The sequence below is a fragment of the Mustela putorius genome, unplaced genomic scaffold (assembly GCF_011764305.1).
Source record: "Mustela putorius furo isolate JIRA1106 unplaced genomic scaffold, ASM1176430v1.1 tig00000224_pilon_pilon_pilon, whole genome shotgun sequence".
Taxonomy (NCBI): domain Eukaryota; kingdom Metazoa; phylum Chordata; class Mammalia; order Carnivora; family Mustelidae; genus Mustela; species Mustela putorius.
The window spans coordinates 24,853,033-24,878,862 of NW_025421321.1; the positions used below are offsets into that span (position 1 = coordinate 24,853,033).

Below are 25,830 nucleotides of genomic sequence, written 5' to 3' on the forward strand. Positions count from 1 at the left end.
AATACTGGATTCATAATAAGGGTCTGCTGTTGGGATTACTACTACAGCTTCCTCCCAGAGGACTCCCGCAGCTTGATTGGATATGATGTCTTTTGGGCTGTCCCCTTGACTGTAACCTGCACCCTTTCTCAAGAGTGTAAGTATTGTTTTAACTCTGTCCTCAAGGTCTAACACTACCCTAGGTACAGAAGAATTTCTTACTCAAATGCATACTTACCTTCCATAATCCGCCTCCTAAATCATGCCTCCTCCCCTTGATTTTTGTCTTCCCACAGCCTGCCACAGGTGTGCAATCAGCATTGCTGAATGATTAATGGGAACCTCTGCCCTGGAAATTTTTTTTTAACGAACCTAACACCCAAACATTTGAAAACTATTACAGTTCATTCCATTTACTATCACTTTACTTACCATTTACAAACAGCCACCGAAGTGCAATTTCTACAAAAAACTGTTCTTTGCTTTCTTATTTTCTTTACCAAGTACTTAAAAAACAAGCAGAAATTGGTTGGTAGAATATCAAAGTAGTGGCCAAATTTTAAGTGAAAATAACTGATGCTTTTCTAACCGTGAAGATAATATTGGTAGAAACTTCAAGCAATAACTTGCCTTCCCCGTAAGTCGCTAAAAAACAATAGGATGAGGGCAGTCAAAGGAACAGAGGAACCAACCTGGAAGACCCTAGTGGCCAAAGCTGGAGATAGTTGAGCAACAAAATAACACCATGCTGGATTACAACCCAAAGTATCAAATAAATATACACGCACTGATGCTGATAAAAATAAATGATTGAATGAATAAATTGGGGAGAAGGGACAAATTCTCCCTACAGAAGAATTCTATATAATACATGTATATAACCGCCACTAGGAGGTAGAGCTTAATTCTTCTCCACTTGAGTTAGGGCTACGCTTAGTGATTTACTTCCAGAGAACAGAGTATGGAAAAAGAAAAACAGTAACTGGCAGACACCACCTTAACCAACTGACCAAGGTAAACATCACTGGTGATGTCATGTTGCTATCATGTGCCCCCTAAAATGATGTGATGAGGACCTTTTATCTCTGTAGTATCCTTTCAAAAACCCACAACTCTACTATAATCATGGGGGAAAACATCAGACAAGCCCAAATTGAAGAGCATTTTATAAAATATCTGAGCAGAACTCTTCAAAACTGTCAAGGTCATGAAAAACGAGAAAAGACTACCACAGACCAGAAGAGACCAAAGAGACATGATGACTATATGCAGTGCAGGAATCCTGGATACAATTTTAGAACAGAAAAGGCACTTTAACAGAAAAACTAGTAAAATCTGAATGAATTAGTTAATTATAATACCCCAGTGTTAACTTCTTCATTTTCACAAATGTATCACAGTTGATATAACATATGAACATTAGAGAAAATGGGGTGAGGACATTTGGAAATTCTCCACAGTCTTTGTAACTTTCTTATAATCTAAATTTATTTCCAAATTTCAAGTTTCTTTTTTAAAAAAGAAAGTGAATCAAATCCTAAACCCCACCTATCCAGAGATAACCCCTTTTATTATTTTGGTGAACATCATTCCACTTATCTCTATGTAAAAATACATGTAAACATGCAATTATGTATAAATAAGATTCATACTACTGTAAGGGCCTATTCGGCCAGAGCAGCCCCACCCCGGTTGAACTGCCATTTTGCTGTAAAGCTTAAATTGACCTTGCCCCCACCAGGGGAACTTATTTAAAAGCAAGTCTGGGAAACCAGTCCCAGGTAACAAAGTCCAAATACAAGGATGGGTCAGGCCAGGTGGAGGTATTCAATCAGTGGGGGTGCATACTGACTCCCTAGCTACCAAGGAATATGGGCCCCACCCTTTGGGCACCTTTTGGGTGCCAATTCTGAACTAGGTGATAGGCTGGTTCAAATGTCTACTAGGATAAATTGTAATTCAATTGGTCACGTAGCATCACTGTGGAGTTTCCTCTGTGTGTTACAATCTCATTGTCCACCTGTGTGTGGCCAGGCCCAACCACATGGCCTTTGCTCTATAAAAGTTAGTCTGGAAAGCAGGGAGGGATTGTCCTCTCTGTAGGGGCGGCCCCGACTGGTCTGTTTGACGGTTGGTCTGATTCCTGATGCTTGGCGCAAAATAAAGCTTTGCTTGACCTTTGCTTTGTATCAGTCTCACTCCTTTAATCATGGACCCATTATTGGGGTACCCAACACTATAAATGCTGCTTTTTATCTTTACAATAATATATAATGGAAACCTCCATGCTGAGGAACATAGATCCATATATTCTTCTTTTCAAATGACTGTGAAAGATCCCATTGTCTGTAAGTGCCATACTTACATAGCTACATATATGGGTTGTTTCCAGTATTTAACTCAAGCCATATTGCATTGAATAATGTTATTTTTTTAAGATTTTATTTTAAGTAATCTCTGCACCCAATTTGGAACTCAAACTTAAACCCCAAGGTCAAAATTTCATGCTCTATGGAGACAGCCAGGCACCTCACAATGAATATTCTTGAGTATACACCACTGGATGCCAGATCAGTTCTTGCTTTAGAATAATGTCTGAAACTGGAAGTTCTATTTTCTTTCAGTGAAGAATGGTATTTACTATCGAACCTCTGTGTATTAGGCGTGTTCGTTGCTACTGGAGTTTCACTGCTCTCAAGCTCTCTCTGTGGACAAAGCTAGGGAATATAGACACCATATGCACACATCTCCATCCTTATACCTTGAAAATCATGAATTCTTATTAATATCACCAATTCTAAGACCACAGGTTCACTCTAGTCTTTTCCTTTTCCACTTTTGTAACTTCCTTTTTTGGGCAGTGAGAAACTTGACTTTCATCAACCCTGACATATCTAATTATTTGAGCAATTTCCTTGTATGCAACTAATCTTCAATTTGACCACCATCCCCTTCCTTGAGCTTATGTACTTCTTACCTCTTCTCAGCTCAGGTTCCCCCAGGCTGACCCACCCCTTGAAGGGTGGATCCTCCACACCTTGGCTGGAGTAAAATGTTAACATAAGAGGAAACTGAACAAATGCCATTTGGGAACTCTCTCCCCTTGTCTTTGCAACTTGTCTGTAATCTAAATTTACACCCATGCAGAGCCATCAGACCCCCACCTGCACCCCATTTCTGCCCTATATCTGTAGATGCCTGTCTTACTCTCACCTCTAATGGCTTTAGGACTAAATTGTTGAGAAAGGGAGGGATGCAGAAGGGGTCTTATTCCCACTTCATCTCATGTCCTTTGTTGGCCTTCTAAAAGTTTAATCATATTAAACAGGAAACAAATCATGTTTGGACATAGAAAGAGTCAACTTAACCATGAGTAATGTTTCATATTGCTATCTTCTTGGTGAAAGCCACTTCTCAGAACTAACAAATGATGGGCCAAAAAACACACCTAATGAGCATACTTGAATTGAAAGAACAGTAAAACAAAACAAAACAACAAACAAACAAAAACAAAACAAGGGTGCCTGGGTGGCTCAGTCAGTTAAGCATCTGACTCTTGGTTTCAGCTCAGGTCATGATCCCAAAGTCCTGGAATCAGGCTCCCTACATCAGGCTCCCTGCTCAACAGGGGCCTTCTTCTCCCTCTGCCTGCTGCTCTCCCTGCTTGTGCTCTTACTCCCTCTCTCCATCAAATCAATCAATCAATCTTAAAAAAAAAAAAAGAAAAACAGAAGGTGTATTGCATCCCTTCCCTTTCTAGCAAATGGCTTTAACTTTTATTAGTTCTGCTTTTCAACTAGCCCTATCAGCCTTTTTCTTGCCTCTTTCTTTCAAGATCTTGATGGAAAGCCCCCCTAGTGGGGTAGGTCACTTCAATATCCAGGCCAGCTAGATTTCTTGGTGATAATTAGGGCTAGACTGCCTTCTGCGAGAAAGAGGCAAGGCAAATTGCTGCCAAGCTGGGGAGACAGTGGTGGAAGGATCTACATTCATTTCACTGGGGCTCTTCTAGCAGGAGGACATCATAAGGAACAGCATAAAAACAAGTGTCATCTGAAGAGGAACTGATCAGGGCTGTGGGAAAGCTGATCATAATGACAAGATTTAAATCTGTTTTGTTTTCTGTCTCACCTGTCATTTGCTGGCTTCATAAAGCAAAGACACCCTGCAGTCTAATTGCTAGAGAGATGGAGCCAGGAATTTTGAAACTAGAAAAGACTTGAGAACCTGAATTATGGCAATCTAAAATGATCCAGGATAGTTATAATCCTCACTTCTCTTCATTGCCAGTCACTTCCCAGTCACATAAATATTATATTCACTATTTTATGACAGCAGTTGTTCTTCGCACAGTAGCAGATTTGAGATCTGCCAATGATTTAGTTTTTGTTTCTCTTTTTTTCTTCTTACTTTTCAAATTTTTTCTTTCAAAGGAGCGAGTTGTGTACAGGGGGTTAAAATGCTTTATAGACAAGAAAAAAAACTGCGCTAGTACCAACTTGTCTTCTCCATGTTCCTCGTCTGCCTACTTTTTCTTGCTTTTTTCATCCTTGATGACTCCTTTTCCCCCACATCAGTCTTTTCTTTAGCTCAGTGTATCCTTTTCATATTCTTCCTGCAACCTGTGGCCTCCTTTTCGTGAGACTGCTTGTCAACTGCAGTAGTGTCACTCCACATCCCTCCCAGTTTCTTTGCAAGGTCACCAATGGATAGGCTGGTATGTTCTCCTTTGATTTTAGGGCAATGCTCAGAACAAAATAAGAAAAAGGCCACAGAAGGTATCCTGGGTGCATTGGTATCCTTGAACTTCTTTTTTTTGTTTCCCCTTTAGAGAGGATCTAAGTTTTTATTTTGCTTTCACAACCAGTCTTGCCCGCCTTTTCAAATTTTCCTTTCTCTCTCACCTCTCTTTTCTTAGAAAACTCTGAGAAGTTGACTAATGCATTTGAGTGCTGCTTCTTGAGCTCCTAATGGCAAGTTTGCACAAAGAATGCATATGATGACATTTTGCCTCTCAGCTTGTTAGGATTGCCTTTGCTCATGTTTTATTATTTTCCTCAGTAAGGCACAGAGTGGCCCAGTGCCCACCTGGCTCTCACTTGCTCCACAGCACAGTCCCTATGAACATCCCCAGATGAACATCTTTCATCTGATGTACTAAGGATGAGGCATTGTTGTTGTTGTTGTTTTTAAGATTTTATTTATTTATGTGTCAGAGAGAGAGAGAGCTCTTAAACAAGGGAGTGACAGGCAGAGGGAGAAGCAGGATCCCCACTGAGCAAGGAGCCCCATGCAGAACTAAAGGCAGGCACTTCACCAACTGAGCCACCCAGGAGCCCCTGTTTTTTTTTTTTTTTTTTAAAGATTTATTTATTTACTTGAGAAAGAGAGCACACATAAACAAGGGGCGGAGTGGGGGAGAGAGAGAGAGAGAGAGAAGCAGACTCCCTGTTGAACACGGAGCCCAACTCAGGGTTCAATCCCATGACTCTGATATCATGACCTGAGCCAAAATCAGGAGTCAGAGGGTTAATCAACTGAGCCATCCAGGTGCCCCAAGTGTTGTTCTTTGTTTTTTTCTTTCCTTCCCCCCCTCCCCAAGGCTTGTTCTTAATGCTTTATAGTCCTCATCTATTTCAGTTCTGCAAGATTGAATGTTTTATTTTTGCATATCAGTTTTAACAAACCAGAGGGCCTGCATTATCACTGGGAAAGTTAAGTACCTTGTCCAGGTCACATCCTTAGTGATCAGTGAGGGGACCTAAATTCAAGTCTGTTTGATTCCAGTGCTGTTGCTTAACCATTTCCATATTTGAAGAAGCTGCACTGAAGATCTTTAGGGTCATATTCAGCTCAGAAATGTCACCTTTTGAACATATAAATATAAGCATTTTTCCTCACTTAATTTGGTATCAACCTATAGCTCATGATATGTAGTAAATCTCTGTGTTTCCATTAATATGACTACTGCTATTAAAGTGCTTTATGGAAAACAGTAAGAGAAATAACTGTATATTTCTAGTGGAGAACATGATATTAATCTCCAGTAACCTCTAATAAGAGCTGTAGGAATACTCATCAAAGATGTCTGCAATGGACTTTCATCAACAATGGAATAGTTCACTATCACTAGCAACCAAATTACATAAAGGTCTTCTATGGGTTTCTTCTTGAGTTTCCTCAACTTCATTGAGTTCTTCATACACAATTACATCTCTTTAAAAATGTCTTTTTGGGGGCGCCTGGGTGGCTCAGTGGGTTAAAGGCTCTGCCTTCGGCTCAGGTCATGGTCACAGAGTCCTGGGATCAAGCTCCGAATTGGGCTCTCTGCTCAGCAGGGAGCCTGCTTCCCTTCCTCTCTCTCTGCCTGCCTCTCTGCCTACTTGTGATCTCTGTCAAATAAATAAATAATCTTTTTTTAAAAAAGTCTTTATGCTGCAAAGTCTTTGATTTCATTCTTTCCAGCTTTACCGAGGTATAACTGACAAAACTGTAAGATGTTTGAAGTGTACAATGTGAATATTTGGTACGCATACACATAGTGAAAGTATTCCTCTTCCATTGAGTTAATTAACACATCCATCATCTCATAAATTTACTTATATGGATTCATTTATTTTTTGTTGGGAACATTTGAGTTCCTCTCTCTTAACAAATTTCAGTTAGACAATACAGCATTATAAACTAGAACCACATTATTATGCATTAGATCCCCTGACCTTGCTCATCTTAGTTTTTACCTCTGTACCAACCTACATTTCTTATTCCTACGTCCTTGTCTGATCTCTCTCTCCAGTGAGTATGAAGACTTTGAATAAGACACTTCATCTTTCTGGTGATCAATATCTTCATTACAAAACTAAGAAGGTTAAATTCTTAGAGTATTATTTTTGAGGAGTTTAAAAATATTTTAAAAAGGGATCACGTGTCTAAAGATGTATTTCACTCTTCCCTTCAAAGAGGGAATCAACAAGATGGTAAGCCTCATTCAAAGAGAATTAGGGAGTGCCAAGTCTTTACAGTGGCTGAAAGAATGCTTGAACAAGATTGCTAACATAGATAGGAAATTGGTTAATATCCTACAACACAAGAAAGTTTTATCTTTTCTATGGGATAAAAATCATCCACACCTCTATGGGACAAAACTCATTTATATTACTATCAGTTTTCCACATATTAAGATCTACCTTTACAGAGATGTACAATACCTGTATACTAAAAATAATATAAATATATTTTAAATAACTGGTAAGTCATTTTAAATAATTAAATATTTAAATAAATAATTAAAAAATAACAGGTCAAAGAAGGTGACTATTCCTAGAGAATCAGAGGTTCCCCAGGAGCACATGCTAAACAAATCCTAGCAGGACATTGAAAGAGCAAACAGTAAGCCCTTCACTTATTTCCAGGTTTTGGATAATTTTTCTTAACAGAACTAAGAGTCCTCTGAGTCCTTAGGACCAACGAATTTTAAATGAGTGTTTAAAGTGAACAAAAGGAAAACTGCTGCTTCTCTGCTTAATCAACTGTCTCCTACTACATGCATTTTGTTTATGTTGTACAAAACCACTATTTCTGCAGGCAAGAAAACGGAATGTTTTCACTCGTTTCATATTTTCATTGGGAAGTAATTAAATTCAGTCTGCTCACTTATTAATTTTGTTTACATTTTAACTTTCTTCCCTTTTGAAGTCTTTGTTGAAAATACTCTCATGTGATCTGTCTTATTTGTGGAGATGAGGTTTATATTTCTTTATTTTTAATAACCTATTGATTCCCCCCTCCATTATAAAAATACATAGAAACATAAAAATTTTTGGAAGATAGAAAATACAAAGAAAATTAGCCAGAGATAACCACTTTGAGAAATGTATTTTTAGCAGGTAAGAATTTTAGTTACCAGGTGTAGTGTGTGGGAACTGGAGCCATGACCCCACTCCCCTTGCTTGTTGGATGCCAATAACACTGACCTTTTTTTTTTTAAGATTTTATTTATCTTTGTGACAGAGAGATAGTGAGAGAGGGAACACAGACAGGGGAAGTGGGAGAGGGAGAGGCAGATCTCCCACACAGCGGGGAGTCCAACGTGGAGCTTGATCCCAGAACTCTGGGATCATGACCTGAGCCTAAGGCAGACACTTAATTGACTTAGCCACCCAGCCGCCCTGACACTGACCATCTTTCAGTGCCTCTTCCCTGATTTGCTTCTTCTCACCTTTGCACACAGCGTCATGCTGTTTCCTCTGCCTGGCTTACTCTTCTCTCCTCTCTCTGCCTTCTTCATTCCCACTCATCTTTCAGATTTCATTGCTTTACTTCCTCAGGGATACCTTCCTTGACCCACTCCTCCTTCCCCCAGACAAGGTAAAATTCTCTTATTATGGACTTTCCTAGCATTGCCTATGTGTCCTTGTTAGTGCTTGTTACCCACACAATTTAACATTTGTTTCTGTGATTATTTGACTAATTAATATCTGTCTCCTGCAATATACTATTTGCTTCACAAGGGCAGGGTCTCTGCTTGGTTTTGCTCACCACTTTTCCTTTAGTCCATAGCTGATCTTCAATCATATTTTGAGTTGAATATAATATGGCCCGTGTCCCCACATGTTGGAGCTGCAAGGAACATTAATCTGAGGGTATCGCTAAGATTTCCTCCCTACTCCATAGAATCATCCAGGAAACTGAGACTTGGGAGGAGCCGGGGAACTGGACTGTGGGTTATTGTCTTTTTTGTCATGGCTCCTCATTGAGCAGTGATGTTCAGATATACTTGTCTCACCCGCTTAGGCAATGCTGGCCCAGGGAGACTGCCTGCCACTGACAGGATCCTATCTTGCTACCCACTGCCTGGACAAAGTGCCAAGAAAGGGACTCTTCTCTACCCGCCCGTCCTTCCCACTCCAGTCCTCTCCTGCTTTTCTGACTCTGAGGAAACTTCAATTTCCTCCTACATCCAGCTGCTTTCTCCTTTCTTATTCTAGGAACCAACCTCCATCTTCTCCCAACCTGGGAGAATCCTCTTCCATAGGCCTTTAGAAGCCGGTTTTTGTGGAGCAGGATTAGGGGAAGATGCTAATACTAAATAGGTGGTTTTTTTGGCTTTTTGTTTGTTTGTTTGTTTGTTTTTTAGTTACACTGTTATACAGCTATGTTTATTTGAAGCAAAATTGGGGCTGTGTTGTCTACCCTCTCCTATAATTCATTTTCTCAATTTACTGAATTGTGCTTCCCTGTATTTTCAAATATTGAGAGCATGATTGAGAATACAGAATTCCCTAGGAAGTTGTCGCCTAATTTATTTAACATGGCCCTTGATGGTGGGACATTCCCCATTCCTTAATGCAGCAGGTACAATTCTTTGTGCCTACTTCTAGCTTTGTCTTCTGCTGATGGGCCTCTCATTCTGCTCTACTGTCACACCAATTCATACTGCCCCAAGACGTACCATGCTTTTTCACCTCCATCCTCCATCCCTCAAAATCCTGGGGCTTCCTCAGCTGGAGTCCTTTTTTTTTTCCTGGCAGAGTCCTACTTATTCTTCAAACTGGTGCCATCTTCCCTTAATGCTTTCCTTGGTACACCAGCCCAGTCTTAGCACCCTTCCTCTGGGCTCCAAAAGCATCCGCATCATGCCACTATTGTGGCAGTAGTCACATTTTCTTGGACTTATCTTCTGTGGATGCTTCAGTCCCCTCTGCTAGATTTTAAAGTCTTTGAGGGCAGAAAGGTTGGCACATAGAGATGTTCCAAAAGATAAGTGGAAGAGGCATAGACTGCAGCAAGCACTTTTCCCTATTGTTTCCCTTGTTTGGGATATTTACAGCTTCCTAGGGTAGCTTTCAATTCACCTGTTCTGGAATTGCCCTTTGTTTCACTCAGTAATGGGGATTTCTAACATTCTTCATCTAATAAATGCCATGATGCCCAATCCCCATGATGTTGATAAATATCTTGGCCTTTTTATTTCCTTTGCTACATAGGCTACAGTTGTTAACTGTTTCTTTTACTTTGAGCAAACTTAGATCTGTGTCCCCGGTTTCATGGATCCTGGCGTAACTCCATTCTCCAGCTCCTTTTTTTTTTCCCCAGAATCTGTCCTTTTCTGTCAAATATCCATACTCTTCCTAAAAATAGCGAGTCTTTCCCTCAACACGTTTTTATATAAATGCCACAAAACTTATTATGTCTTGTCCTGTTTGTAAAACAATTCAATAAACTATATTTATCAGATGCTACCTCTCTCCTAGAATTGAGATTTCTCTCTCTATATATATTTTTAAAATTCAAGTTCTATGGCTAAATATCTAGTTCCTTAAGTCCATGCTAATCATTTTGAATTTAATCTGTTTCATGTTGTTTGCAGTATAAATTTGAGATTGTATTTGCCTTGAAGACAACTACACCAAGGATAGATAGCATTTCTTTTCTATTTGATACAATGTTGACACAAATGCTTGATAAATAGTGCATTAAATCTAGGTTAGGATAGTTTTTAAACAGCAATATTAAGTGCTTTTACCATAGACAGATTTAGTTTCATTTTATAATAAATATCTTTGGTTGTAAGACTTGCTTGGAGCAGGAGACGTGGTCACCCCACCACAGGTGGACTAAAATTAAGAGAACATTAGTGTTAGCCAAGTGGGGAAATAGTTGTAGTTTGGGCTGTGGTGATGGAGGTTGTGAGAAGTGGAAGGATTTGAGAAACTGAACTGTGATGGATTAGCTATAAGGGAGTGTGTGTGTGTGTGTGTCTGCGTGTCTGCATGTGGTATGCTGAATGCAAGAGTTCATGGCTTGAATAACTGTAAAGATGGAGTTCATGTTTCTACTTTTGGACATACTTACCTTTCTTGGTTACAATCAGATTCCAATTCTTCTTTCCCCTGTTTACTCTCAGTTCACCATGATTGGATTGGGGTTTTCTTGAACACCTTCAACATTTAAAGACAATTATTTGGGATATGCCATATCTTCAAATGGGTGCTCTTTCCTATTCTAATGCTTTCTAATTTCATTTTTAGAAAGAAACCTAGTGAAAAAAAGTGGTGACTGAGGGTTTCACAGGATAATGGAAAACCCCACTCCGAGGTAGGCAAACTGCCTCCAAAAAAGGCAAGTTGTGGTTGCCACCACCAATTATTTGTACACGAATAATAACAAAAGGTAACTTTCAGGAAAGGTCAAATGTGAAATTGTAATTTATAAATTAAAAGTTGAAAAGTCGTGGGGCGCCTGGGTGGCTCAGTCGTTAAGCATCTGCCTTTGGCTCAGGTCATAATCCCAGGGTCCTGGGATCAAGCCCCGCATCCAGCTTCCAGCTCGCTGGGAAGCCTACTTCTCCCTCTCCTGCTCTCCCTGCTCGTGTTCTCTCGCTCTTAGTCAAATAAATGAATAAATTCTTAAAAAAAAAAAAAAAAAGTTGAGAAGTCGTAGAAGAATAGGCATTTTGGCACCCTCCTCTCTCCCTGTTGATTCGAAAATCTCTTAAATTCCTCCGGTAAAATCTGAAACTGCCCCCCTTCTCAGACAAGGTAAAGCCAAGAAAAGTCTGGAAGAAAGGCAGACCACTCTATAATGACTAGTGGCAAGTTTAATAAGCAACGGAACTCAACAGGAGGCTTGCCTCGGGCAGCCACAAGACAGCGATCTCTGCACCCACCTGCTAGAATCTTGAGTTTATGCAGAGGCCTTAGGGGAATTTCAACTACAAAACGGTCCTGATGCTTGCAGTATCACATTACGCTGTCAAGGCAATGTCCTTCAAGTGGCTGCCGGTACAGGAACAGGGTCAGAAGATACATTTCAAGGACAAGGGAAAAGGGAAGGGAGCTTCTCTGCCTGGGGATTATCCGTGGTCACATCCTCTCCACAACCTTCTCCAACACTCCCTACGCAAAAGCTTCGGTGGCCCTGATTCTGTTTAAATGGAAATTATGCTGAGCCTAGAGAACCTGAAGCGGGACTACGGAAGGCATGTGCCTTCCTCCTGGGGAACTCGGGATAGAGAAAGCCTCACGCTCTCGCCGCCAGGGAATCCCTGCAGACCACATCCACAGAGGCGGCGGCGGCCCGGGAAGAGGGAGGGAAGAGCCCGCGCCGACTGCTTGCGCCCGCCTCCGGAAGGAGCTGCACTGGATTTCTGGAGCTCCCTATTCGCTCCTGGTACTTCCGCCCTAGCCTCCATTGGGCCAGCCGCTCAGGAGGCCACGCCCATTTCACCGCTTCTCCGCCCAATCTCTTCCTGGCCACGACGGCAGCATGGCGGCTAAGGAATTGCGGGCAGAACTGGAGCAGCGGCTCGGCGCCCTGGCCATCCATACGGAGGTTGTGGAGCATCCGGAGGTAAGGCGCTTCTGCGGGGACAGCCCTGCCGGTGAGGTGGGCTCCGCTGCGGCGGCTCTCGGGCGGGGCGGTGAAGACCAGAGGCCCCAGCGGTAAGGTGCCGCAGAAATGTCGGTTCTAGGACGTTTCCCGGGATCCAGAGCGCAAAAGGGACCCCGTAGGAGTATCATAGGCCTTTCGGGACTGTGTTGTTACTGTGAGAAAAACAACGTTTTCCTCTTGGAGCTATTTAGTCACATTTCATTTTGAGAACTTCTGCATGTTAAACTGGTGTGTAAAGCTGGGTCCGTGTGTTTTTATGGTGTAGATATCGGGCAGTAAACCGTCTGTGTAGCGTCATCGATGTATCCAGACATCGTGCATATAACAGGACACCAACCGTAGAAAGTTTGGAATGAACATGATTTCGTTTTTTGACGTGAGGATTTGCAAACATTTCACGGAGCCAGTGTAACTTGAATGGTGCAGGAGCATAGGGACATAGCTTGAGGGTAACAGCTAATGATCGTAGTTAAACATGGTGATCTTCAAAGGGTAGGCAAATACGTTTAAAAGTCTTCAACTTTACCAATTTAACATCAAAACGTTATCATTTTCTCTGACCTTCTTCCCTCCTATATAGTACTTACTCTCCCACTTCCTTACCTGTGCATATTGCCACTCTTCTGATGTTACTAGTCCAGGTCTGATTCCCTGCCCGTGATCTCACCCTCATTGTGGTTATATATTTGTAAAGTGGAGGTTGTTACCTGGTTTGGATGTAATGGAATGCTAAGGAATAGGAATCTGGGCTGCTATAGATTTACAGTACCAAAAGTTTAAAGAAAACAAAACAAAAACACTTTAAGAGTAGGAGTGCTTGGACAGCACATTGTAAAAGATAACTAGCCCAAGAAGTCTCCAGATGAGGGATTGAAATGGCAAGGTAGGTGTGTTATTTCATAATGGGCTGGGAATGGGTCACATCCACGGCATTGGGTGCTCCCTAACCTGCTGTTTTCACCCAGCAAGCAGAGTATGTGTACATGCATATTTTTGAAGTTTTCATTTTATTTTTTACAGGTGTTTACAGTTGAAGAAATGATGCCTCATGTCCAGCATTTGAAAGGAGCACACAGTAAGAACTTATTTCTTAAAGACAAGAAGAAAAAAGGATATTGGCTGGTGACAGTTCTTCATGACAGACAAATTAATTTAAATGATCTTGCCAAGCAATTAGGTGTTGGGAGTGGAAATCTTCGGTTTGCTGATGAAACAGCCATGCTAGAAAAACTAAAAGTTGGCCAAGGCTGTGCCACACCTTTGGCACTCTTCTGTGATGACGGAGATGTGAAATTTGTTCTGGATTCAGCTTTTTTGGAAGGTGGACATGAAAAGGTGTACTTTCATCCAATGACCAATGCTGCAACCTTGGGATTGAGCCCTGAAGACTTTATCACATTTGTGAAGAACACAGGACATGATCCCATAATACTAAATTTTGATAAAAACAACTAATTGGGCTGATACTTATAATACATCTATTTCTGAAAGCTGTTTTTCTTACTTGTAATTTATAAAAAGCATTAAAATTGATAGGAATATTTAGCACCTTGATTTGGTGATGAAATCATTTTAGGGAGGAACGTTTTGTCTAAAAGCTGAGTTTTTTGTTTTTTTTGTTTTGTTTTGTTTTGTTTTTAAAGTAATCTCTACACCCAAGGTAGGGTTCAAATTTACAATTTTGAGATCCAGGGTCACAAGTGCTACTGACTGAGCTGGCCAGGTGCCCTATAAAAAGGAACTGCTTTTAAAAAGATATATTGAGGTAGTTTTAGTCAGTTCAGAGAGTCCACTTCCCATCGCCCATGGGCACTACTCATTACAGGAATGCCTTCAACAATTGAGAGTATATTAACAATAAACTAAGGCTAGTTAAGATTATCTTACATCTTCTTTAGGCGGTTTACTTGAAAAACAACTTGCAAAAAACCAGCATATATAAAATTATATTGTACATATAGAGAAAAAGGAATATAGAAATACGTTAAATTGTTGAAAGTGGTTATCTTTGGGGAATGAGGATTAGGGAAAGATTTGTTTAATCTTTCTGAGAGGTTAGAAATGTGAATATATTTGGAAAAATTTTTTGTGTCCTGTATATTAAATTTTACTCATCCCCCCTTCAGTTAGGGCATCTGAAACAGTGTAAGAACTCATGATTATGTATTGTCAGTTCTATGTAAGCTAGTTCAAAATTGTGGAGTGAGACACACACTTTTTTGCTTAAATTAAAACCTTCATTATTTGAAGGTCTGAGGTGGACTATATTACGGAAGTAGTTTAGAGTTCTCGTCATGAAAATTCTCATATTTGCCTCTGGTGCAATCAAATGGGATAGTCATGATGTACCCATAGTTTACTAAGTTTGGCCACTCAAAAGTAATTTCCACCTGGTAGTAATAGTGTAACCAGTTTGTTGCTAAGAGGCAAAATAAGTAAAAATGTCATTTCTTGGTATATAGGATTAGAAACTGCAAGTCTACTCATGGCAGAATTTCTATGAAGAGTGACTTTAAGGGCACCTGGGTGGCTTAGTTAAGCGTCTGCCTTCAGCTCAGGTCATGGCCCCAGAGTCCTGGGATGGAGCCTGGCATCACATGGGGCTCCCTGCTCAGAGGGAAGTCTGCTTTTCCCTCTCCCACTCCCCCTGCTTGTGTTCGCTCTCTCACTGTGTCTGTCAAATAAATAAAATCTTAAAAAAAACAAAAGTGACTTTAAAAGATGTGGAGTTAGTAAATATTTCCATAAATGATACCTTATTCTAAGGTGCCATGTTACCTTTTACCTGCTGTTTACTACATCTCTAAGAGGAAATTTTAGACTGCTTTGCACATAAAATAAAGGTTTAATGAATAGAAACCAAAGATGGAGGATAGTAGATAGTGCTCTTCCCATCTTATAGTGAAAACCTGCTCAGAAAGACTAACCTGCCCTAGAATACACAACTGGTTGCCTCTCTTAACATTCTCCCTCCCCAAAGTCAATAAATGAAAATGAAAGATACTGCTTTGTGCAATATATTACTGTATTAACCTATGTGAGGATTGACAGAACTGGTAAGATTCCATTCTTTTCCCAAACCTCCAGTACTCATCCCTAAAAGATCTAGAATAATCTAAACAAGATTATGGGTTATATTGGGAAAAAGGTTTTCCAGGGCAAAGGGAAAAGAAAGATAATACTTAGCTAAATTATATGTTATAGTTTTTAAATGATTATTAACCACTTCTTATAAAAATCACCTTTTATTTTTAGATCAGTTTAAGTGAATATTCAACCAACTTAATTTTTTAAGGAGTAATAAAGTCTAAAGTGAAAAATAATGAAATATTTCTAAAAACATAAATCCAACCAATGATGGTTTGTTACATACTGGCTTCCTGTGGCTGATGATGGGTATTACCAAGTAATAAGCATTGCCATTCAACTCCAAATCCCTCAGTAGTATTACTTTTAAAGGAAATGTTACAGCTTTTATATTATTTGATTTGGTATTTAATAACAATTATAAGTACAATGGCAAACATTGAAAGAGAACCCTTAGTAGAAAAGAAAAAGACAGTTTAAAATCAGGTTTTGTTAAAGGGTGTTATAAGTGCAACTTTATCCATAAGCATTCCTTTTAAGGCATTTTCATTGTCCAAATATCTCAACATGTACATCAAGGTTTATATCACAAAATGGGCTCCTTTTGTATTACTCATTCAAGGCTTAAAGAAAAAATACATCTCAGGACAAAGTGTAGCAGAAAAGAAAAACACAAAACTCACTTTCCTTATAAATGTAACTTAAAATACAAAGTCATTTAGCATACATTATTACTCCTCATTGTAATTCCAGATTTGGTACAGCATCTTTTTCACTTCCTGACATAAACTGTTAAGACAGTGCAGGCTGTAATACTTCATTTGTGAGGTGGCTGCAATTCTGTAATATGCACAGTGATTTTTTAATAGGCTTTTACCATGCCTTGCATGAAAGGTGCTACATACAAACCTGTTTACGTGAACTCTTTGGTAACCACCAGTTTAAAAACGTGGACCAAACCTTTCCACATGGCCAGATCTGAAGCACTTTATTGGAGTTCTTTGTGGAAGCTTATTACCCTGTATATTAAATCTTCAGTTTCTTGGGAGGGGGGTTAGCTGTTGATTTAGAAGATAGCCAGATAAAAGCATGTCAGGCCCCAGTCAGGAAAGTGGCCCCAGTAAGTTTCTAGGTAGCCATACTACTTTGTTTGGCAGAAGCAGATTATCTAAGGGAAAGGAGTGACTTCCTACTAAATTTGCTTCTGAATCTTTTGGAGAAAGTAAAATATTCATGAGGTTATTATCTAGTCCTTTCTTGAAATGGTATGAAAAAGGTAATGAATATAATTGAGAATATTCCTACTTTTGCAGTCTTAAGTGTTCCCCCTTGGTTGTCTCTAACTGCACTTTCTCAGGGTCAGCCTCATCAGACCCAGTAATATATAAGCTGCCCCTGAGCATGTTCGATGTGAAGCAATAATGAGCTGCTTAAGTAAATAGGTCCTCTATTTTAGGACATTAGTGTTCTGGAGAGGTCAAGCTGTGGTATGATTCACCCTCACCGGGCCACTTCCTACTCATTAAATTCCAACTTTCAGTTATTGTCCTGGGATGTGTCCTAGTTGTGCAAATTAGATGCTAGTTAATATAAATCTAAGTTACCCACTTACTGTATTTAGCTAAAACATAACTTCTATATTTACTTTCAATTTATCCACCTAAGAATGAATTTACATTTTTTACATGCAAGTATCTCTAGACTGCCATGATGCCCATTATCAGTTTGATTCTTGAATCTAGGGAGTCATGATGGAGAGAGATGGATGAAGGTTTTTTATTTCTTGCCTGCTCTAGTCACGAAGGATTGTTTAAAGTCTAGAGAATAAGTTTTAAATAAGTCTGTTGTGCAACAGTTGTATTTTAGTAAGAATCCTTTGTATTTACATTTACATAGCACCTTTCATCCAAGAGTTTAAAAGTGATTTAATTTTACAGCATTATTTGGTGGCAAAACCCAAGTTAATGGTGGCATTAAGTAAGTCCAAGTTCTCTAAATTCCTTTTTAATTTCTGGTCAACTATACATGCTGTCTTTCTTTTCGTTATGTCTTTCTGAAAGTAGACTATGAACACAATACTGCTAACTGGCCTACCAAAAAGAGGGGGAGGGAAGGTTAGAGAGGGAGAGACACAGTTCTCATGGCTACTAGGTTAGTGATGAAACACATAGTTCCTAGACCACACTATGAATATGGAATTATTCCAGAAAGATTTTTAGAGCTGGAAATGAGAGCCTAAGAAGTATACTGTTAAAATAAAAAAGTCATTATCTTTCTCATTTCAGACCTTTAAGATTATGCTGATATTTATGTTAAATAATGAATTTGCATTAATAAGTATCACTGCATTTTTTGATTTCATAAGAAAATAAAACTGTGATATAAAATTGGAGCTACAAAAAAACGGATGCTTCCCTGGGTTAACGAAATCTACTTTTTTTGTGCTTCTTTCAAATGTTTAGGTAACAAATGCATACAAATATTTCAAAAGTACCAATAACAGTTACCAACTTTAATGTATTATTATAAACGACAAAAACAGAAAAGTTCTTATTAATATGTGATAACCTTAAAAATAAATGAGTTCCTGGCAAAATGTAGATCATAGTAAATTATTTACAATTTTTTTTTTTTTTTTGCCGTAAGAAAACTTCTTAAGCAACAGTCAGCTCTCATGTTAAAAAAACAAACACACATACATAACCCAATACTAAAGAAGGGAAATGAATTTAAAACACAACAGCATTATCTTGGGAATGCAATTTGTTGGAAAACCACCTTACTAAAAAAGTTTCAGGAAAACACTTTTTAATTACCTTGGATCCACGTATGAATGCTTAGTGTTGCTTAAAGGGTAATACAGAAAGATTAATATTACTGTAAATTTTTATAGCTCCTATTTTTCAGATTTATCTTTATAAACTGAATTTCTTTTGCAGTGCATCAAAATAACTGGTTAAAAAAAAGAAAGGATACCAACACATGCAGTCTGCTAACCAAGTAAGGCTCTGACATGCCAAAACAATGTTCTCTGTATCTTGATATATAGTACATTCCACAACATACTACAGCATTTAATTTAGATTTACACAACTAAATATAAATGGCTAGATTTTGGCTAATACTTAGCAGAAGCATTAAGCAAACATGGATAAATTCATAAACAAATGACGAAAGAAGTAGACTGTTCTTGGAGTACTTCTTGGAACCTTAAAACACTTGGTCCTTAGTGAGAGAACATCCTTTAATCAGTAGATCTTATCAATACAATGTATAGTAAGTCCTAAAACCTAAAAATTTTGGCAGTTGACTCCAGTAGTGCTCCTTGATTCAAGGAAGGAATGAAGGTTTTTTATTTCTTGCCTGCTCTAGTCACGAAGGATTGTTTAAAGTCTCCTTAAAGATTTGTAAAATGATTCCTATAGTTGGGTGTCTTGTTACTTCAGAAATAAAGGCTTCACACTGAGAAACTGAAGGACACTTTTCTCTCTGTATTTAGTTGGAAGGTAGAAAGAAGAAAGAAAATATAAGAAAAGCTTGAAGATAAGAGAAAGATATAAAAATCAGAGCAGACACTATAAGAACAACATGCACCAGATATGTCTTCTACAGGAAAGAGAGTGACAGAAAGCCAGAGACAAATTTTTCTTCAAGTGGCTCTTCATACAAAAGATATTTAATTTATTGTTTATTCTCAGTTACCAAAACACTGTGGGAAAGTTGTATTCCTACCAAAAAAAAAAAAAAAAAAGGGCTTCAAATTAAAAAAGGAATTCCTAAAACATTATTCATGAGTAAAATCAAATTTAAATTAAGAAAAAAAGAAAACTATTTAAAGGTTTGTTGCCTGCACTGACAAGCAGCAAAAACTTACATCAATCAATAAATCTTGCTTGACTAGTAATTAGGACAGAAAATCATGAAATAAGCAAGCAATATTTACATCTGTTAATACAATGTGCACTTGTTCTTATAAGTAACATGGTTAGTTTGTATAAATGAGACTAATCTCATTTACATTTTAAGCAAGAAACTCACCACTTGGCCCACATGTCATGTAGTGGGTAATAGAATTAGGAGCTTTGCTGCTCCCTAGACCTGCTTTTTGAATTTCTGCTTTCTTGTACTTTGTCCACATCTGCAGGAGAAAAGCATTTCATATTATTTAATCAAATGTTAAACACAATATAATTCATGAAGTTATGCAACTAACAAGCTCTTGTTGAAGGAGAAAGAATCTAACTCTGGGAAATTTATTAATCTAACAGACATCTTATTACTTAAAGACTGATTATTGCATTTTAAAAGCCAGAAATAATATGTCCTTTTAGTAGCGTCAGGTAGATTTACTTACTATGTTTATTTACTAAATGGTCACAAATAGTTTTAAAGAAAAAATAACCTTGCATGCAACCACAGAAACATCCACAATGAAGTATTTGTTTCATTTACTGAGAAAAATTTTGTAATGTGCCTACTTTCACTGTTAACAGCTAAAACTGCTTTGGTCACAGGGGACGCATTGGGTCCAAAATGCCTAACAATGTGTTTTTGATGTCACACAAATAGTAAGGGTATGAGTTCTAGAAACCCAGAGCAGAAATGTGAATGCTACTCAGTTTCATCTAAAATCAGGGTACTGAATCTCCAAAGTTTTCCAAATATTCCTTTCTGAAATCGTAGAATATTTATGGATATGTCTTAGAGGAAAAGAGTGCAGCTGCTCAATTGAGTCAGAGTTGGTTAATCTTATCTTTAAGAACAATAGTAAGTTAAAATACTAGTGCATCTTTGTAAGACTTACAGCAAGCAGTATGTTGATTTTTTAAAGTTTAGAAAACACTGGCTGTATGTGATTTCTAAGGTTCTCCCATGCTAAAAATTTGGTTCCAAGGGCTATGAAGAAACATAAGGAAGAAACTGGTATTTTCCAAACTTTAAAAAGCTATGACTCCATAGCTGGTGATAGTCTCTGAAGGAAATCTAGCCTGTATTCTCAAAGACAATCCCCAAGACACACGGACATGGTATGGATCTGTCTTACATGCACAGTGTATATGTTCCTTTCGAAAACAGGTTATACTATAAACTGTAGCCATTTGTATTAGAAATACTGCTTTCCTGAAAGTCTAATTTTGTAAAATAACCAGACTGTCTTAATATAATAGCACATCATTTCTCTATATTTTGCATAAATAAATTTAATATTTTAAATTTAAAGTGTATGGCCAGATCATTAATATTTAAAAAGTTGAAATGGTTATGAAATACCTCTTGACTCAAAGTGGTAAAAAAGTAACACAAATTATTACATTTTAATCATATGTGACCCCTATCTAATTTCACTTATATTTACCATTAAGTTTTATTACTAGGTTTTTAAAAAAAAGAATAGATGCCAAAAACATTTTTAATGTTAGGACTGACAGCTAAACAACTGACACTAAAATAGATAGATGTATTCATGGAAAATATATATTAGGTGGTACTAAAAAATATGAAAAATTTCTGATTGTGCTTATGTGATTATCTGCAAGCTGGCTGTGAGGAAAAGCACTTTAATCAAAGATAAAAGTGGAGAGGGCCTAGCCCCCCTCCATGATCTTCTGTAAGTCCCAGAAAATGGCTTAATTTAAAGGATAGAAATTTCATTAAGCAAAGATTCTTTGTGGAGTCTGTTTTCTTTGGCTCAATTAATAACAATAATAATTTAATGAAACAACATGTATAGAATAGTGACTTCCTCCCCATTTAGAAAGTTACATTTCAAAGCATTCCTTTCCAGATGACAGGCTGAGTTATTAGCAGTAATATTTAGGCTGAATCAAAATGACAAAAACATTCCAGAGACAGAGCTAAGATCTACTCCTCCAGAAGTAAGTGAATCAGGGTTATGGCTTTGTTTTGTTTTAATTCTGGGAGTCAGAGATTCAAATTTAGCTGATTCTTCTGTAAAAGTGCTATGACCACAGCAAGATAATTTTTTAAAGTTGATGACACTGGAGTCAGACTTAGAAAATATTTTATCTTATATAGTGTTTTTTTAGCTAAAATTTTGTTTGTGATCCTAAAATTTGTTCTACTAAAAACACATCTGTTTATTTCAATTCTAATGCTATTTTAGCACAATGTACTCATTTAAAAAGCTGTTTTAAGGACAGACACATATAATTTAATAAATAGATTACAGAAGCAACAATCTTCACTACTTTGTAAACTTACTACCTTTTTTGAAAAGAAGTAAAAATGCAAACTTCCAACACATTGAGTATGATTTGATTTATTTCTCTTTAACTCTATATAAAAAAAAGAACTGGCAAGTCTAATGTATTAACTGATTCCAAGTAAAAAGGTCATCTTGAAGGAAAGATGGTACTTGAGTTCTTACATGTATCAGATGAAGAAAATGAAGAAACAACTAATACAAATGCTCCTAGTCACTGTATAAGTAACATGTAAATCTGATGGGGTTTTTAAAGAATTACACTAAATTTATGAGTATCACCAAGGTTTTAAATCTGAACAACTTTATAAATATGGGCAGTAGTTAATATTTGCCACAGAAAGTGTTAATGGAGTTATGACTATTTCCTCAAAAATAAAATGGAAGGACAGGAGACACAGTTAAATGGCAAAAGAAAATGACATCTTTTTTACATAGTTTCCTTAACACTGTACATGTGCAACAGGAAGTACACATTCCAGGGGAAGAAAGGAGTGAAGAGTTAAGGAGGAAGAGAGGGAGGGAAGGGGAGCAAAAAAGGAAGAAGGGAGAAAATGAGCATTCTTTTTTGGGAGCAACAAAGTAAATATGACTTGGAAATACCTTCTTGGTAATTATAGCATGCAACTATTTTAATATGCTTCCAGGTATCAAAGTAACAATCTCATATCAAGTGACAAGAAACGTGAAAGAGAAGCATGTATTGTTAAGGTTTTCAAAGTCATGCAGAAAATGTACAATGCAATTAATACTTCATGCAGGCTTTGGTGTGGTTACACATTCATATTTATACACATGCCATCATGTACAAGTGAATACTATGCCACAATTAAAAAAAAAATAAAAGCCTAGCCAAATTATACTTTTCAACAGCAGCTCTTCAAATCAGATTAGAGAAGCACAGTGCATATCAAGTAACATCAGCATGATATTGTGCAGTTTTGATCAAACACAACCATATTCATACCAAACAGTCTGATTATCCTCAGAAACCAACAATGTAGCTTCTGTGTCATCAGGATAGAAGCATGCAGGAGTGATAAGATTATGGCTATCTGTAGAAGTCTGTGGGTTACTGTTACTAGGGTTCTGATAATCAGAAAACAGTTCGTTATCTTTCTTTGCAGCTCTATCCAAAGAGGCAGAAGCCTGGTCAGTTACTCTGGTGATTGGCCTGGGAGGTAACCCACTTATGTTACTAACTAGTTCTGTATTCAGGGATAAAAACGGCTGAGATGGATGAGCCACAGTAAATGACTCCACACTACCTTCGGCTGATATTCCAAATGCATTATTAGATGTATTAACAATGGCAAAAGTTTGGTTTAGAAAATGTGACTTCTCTGTTCTTGAGTTTCTAATCTGGGTATATAGAGACTTGGGCTTATCCGTAGCTAAATCATTTTGTGCATGAGAACCTACAGCATGGGCTGAACTGTGAAGTCTATGAGAGGACCACTGGTGTAAAAGGTACTCACTAGATGCTGCAGTGATGCTGCTATTAGCAGTAGCTGGTGGTGAATCAACTGATATAGGTAGTCTACTGTCCTTGGTCAAAAAATCATGGATGCTTGTCCTTCGAGTAGTTCCTTCAGCAGTAGAGATCACACTGCTTGCACGAGGTAAAGTAGCATAAGGATTACTATCTTTTGATTGTCGTGACAGAGAAGTTTCTTTTACTAATTTTATCTTTCCTTGAGTGGCTAGTGTAGGTTTTCCTGGAGAGCTAATGAAGTAGGCATCCTCAGACTTGCGAGGATTGGGTCTCACAAATTGTTCCGGCTTACTTGTCCGTCTATCGTGGAAGTCTCCTGGGGTTTTTCCACTTACCGACCTGGCCAGACCACAGCTAACTGGTTTGTTTTTTCCCAAAAAGTCAGAAGATACAGACAAACTTTTCATTACTTCATCTAAAAGATTCTCTTGACTTGAGGATTTTATCTGTTAAAAAAGATATCACAACAGATTAGTGAATGCAGTCAAGCCTTTACTTTCCTGATATATTAGACTGTATGATATAAAATTGCTAAGCACCCCTTAACTTAAAAAGAAGCTCTATAGTTCAGTCACAGAAACTTAACTTGCAGTGTCTATCTAAATTCAGGTCCGACTACTAGATAAAACTAACCTGTATTGAGGTAAGCTTGTTGCTTTCTTCCAAAAACTGTTGTAGAGTAACAACTTCACTTCCAGGGGAACCAGTTTTGATCTTGTGATGTGCTCGACTCTCTAATAATTCAGGCATTTTGTGCTGGAGCATTGGACTTGATCTGGTCTGTCTCTTCAAGTACTGGATTGGACTGCTGCCACTGCTGGACCAAGCCTCATGATCATGAAGCAGGCTAAACTCTCCACTGCTGTGGCTCTGTGGCCTGCTTTGGATATGAACTGCACCTGCTTTTGGAGTAAATGGTGTGTTAAGGGTTCGGTAACAGAAATGAGATTAAAACTATGTAAGTAATAATATTTGTTGACTGGATTCTGATGAATAGCTAAACTGACTTTCAAGCTTTATTTAGAAATGCATAGTAAACTGTGTTCATCTTTCATCAGTCTAACAGTATACTCTAATCTCATTTTGACAAATATTTTAAGTTCTACAAAGGCAAATAATTTGCTTCCACCACTACACTCAGAGCCAAACTACAAAGCAGGCCACTCAATACATTTGCTGAATGAGTGAATAAAAAAATAAGTAAATAATACATTTTTAAAAACTCAGGTTCAAGTAACTGTAAAACACCTCACTATTTAGAACAAAAGATGATTATATAAATTTAAAATAATTTCAGAATGTTAAAACCAGAATACAAATTCAGAAGTTAAAAATTCTAATTCTTTGTCTATGAAATATTCATTACGTACTTGAAGGTTTCTCTATTCATTCTGAATGAATGAATAAAAAAATATTCAATAATTTTTTTCAAATTTAAATAGCAGGCATATAAAGGAAATTCAATGGAGATATGATATAGTTATTGAGCAAGATCTAGTAAAAATGTAAAATAAAATACATTTTGTATTTTATTCTTTTTTTTTTAATTTTTTTATTTTTTATAAACATATATTTTTATCCCCAAGGGTACAGGTCTGTGAATCACCAGGTTTACACACTTCACAGCACTCACCAAAGCACATACCTTCCCCAATGTCCATAATCCCACCCCCCTCTCCCAATCCCCCTCCCCCCAGCAACCCTCAGTTTGTTTTGTGAGATTAAGAGTCACTTATGGTTTGTCTCCCTCCCAATTCCATCTGTATTTTATTCTTTAATGTCTGAATCATCTGACTGTTCCTGCTTTCCACTGTTGGTATGTGGCTATATAGCCTTAAAAGATTCAATTGAGGTTTAGCAACTGTACAGAATGCAAATTACTAGTTCTGGAAAAAAGCTCCCTATGTTTAATGCCATTCCTTATGTGGATTCTAACTGAAAGCAAACTGTATACATACAGTATCAAGATGGAAAATACAACTCTCCATGGTTCCCTAATCATACAGAGTAAAGTGGGTCATTAAAGAACTTGGCTCAAGTTATATAATATTTTACAAAAGGAAGATTTTCTTAAATTTTCAAATCAGAAAAGAAATTACTTCATATTTTCAGACTAAATTTTTCTACTGAGCATAAGAACATGATTATGTAAATTTAAAAAAATCCTTTCTTGAGATCAGATATTTCAGCCTACTGCAATAGAGTTATAGCATTAATGATAAAATTACAACTGAGACAAAATGATTTTATAATACAAAAAGCAACAGAATACATGCATTCCTTATAATCTGACAATTCTGGACTATAGGGAATAAGTACTTTAGCTATATTTTATAATCTATTAAACAACTCCAGAATCTGAGTAGGTGGTATACCTTTAAGGGAAAAAGTACTATCAAGGTTCATAGGCATTTATGTAAAAACCTGACCTTAGAATGCATATTAAATTATGAAAAAAATCTTGAAGTAATTTTTTATATAAGTTATATGCATCCATTTGTCTGTTATACACAAATACAACTGTCTTCTTGAATTAAAAAAATTATTTCCCCTTATTTTTGAATAAATTAAGCTAAAAGTATTTCTAAAACCCTTCTGTAATGGGAGTTCAATGTACATGCCTCATGAGAAAATTAAGGACAACCATTTTCAT

At 37.6% G+C, this 25,830-nt stretch overlaps 2 protein-coding genes, 1 long non-coding RNA gene and 1 pseudogene across 9 annotated transcripts in view; 1 reads left to right on the forward strand and 3 right to left on the reverse strand.

Annotated features, from left to right (window-relative positions):
- Positions 1-4,132: 4,132 nt before the first annotated feature.
- On the reverse strand, positions 4,133-5,072 carry LOC101682096 (annotated as a pseudogene).
- A 2,779-nt stretch (positions 5,073-7,851) lies between these two features.
- LOC101671729 lies at positions 7,852-12,234 on the reverse strand. Its single transcript, XR_001176866.2, has 3 exons — positions 11,648-12,234; positions 10,834-10,919; positions 7,852-10,595 (listed from the first exon to the last, which is right to left on the reverse strand). It is a non-coding gene; the product is annotated as an uncharacterized LOC101671729 (long non-coding RNA).
- Positions 12,205-13,917, forward strand: LOC101671412 (prolyl-tRNA synthetase associated domain-containing protein 1). The gene is made up of 2 exons (XM_004775657.3): positions 12,205-12,330; positions 13,393-13,917. The coding sequence occupies exons 1-2, from the start codon at positions 12,247-12,249 to the stop codon at positions 13,825-13,827; spliced, it is 519 nt and encodes a 172-aa protein (XP_004775714.1). The 5' UTR covers positions 12,205-12,246; the 3' UTR covers positions 13,828-13,917.
- Positions 13,918-15,599: 1,682 nt separating this feature from the next.
- CCDC88A (coiled-coil domain containing 88A) overlaps positions 15,600-25,830 on the reverse strand; it is a 134,001-nt gene continuing 123,770 nt past the window's right edge. For 3 of the 7 annotated variants that reach the window (XM_045077856.1, XM_045077854.1, XM_045077853.1), the window contains 4 exons: positions 23,811-24,079; positions 23,161-23,623; positions 19,498-19,597; positions 15,600-18,948 (listed from right to left, as the gene is read on the reverse strand). In XM_045077856.1, the coding sequence (XP_044933791.1) occupies positions 19,533-19,597; positions 23,161-23,623; positions 23,811-24,079 (797 nt within the window). In that variant the 3' untranslated portion in view covers positions 15,600-18,948; positions 19,498-19,532. Of the gene's footprint in view, positions 18,949-19,497; positions 19,598-21,723; positions 23,624-23,810; positions 24,080-25,830 lie in introns of those variants that run through there. The other 4 variants (XM_045077852.1, XM_045077851.1, XM_045077849.1 and 1 more) reach the window with 2 other exon arrangements.

Coding starts and splice junctions, on each gene's coding strand:
- LOC101671412 (XM_004775657.3), top strand. CDS start 12,247: ATGGCGGCTAAGGAATTGCGGGCAGAACTGGAGCAGCGGCTCGGCGCC. Junction 12,331..13,392: donor AGGTTGTGGAGCATCCGGAG/GTAAGGCGCTTC, acceptor TATTTTTTACAG/GTGTTTACAGTTGAAGAAAT.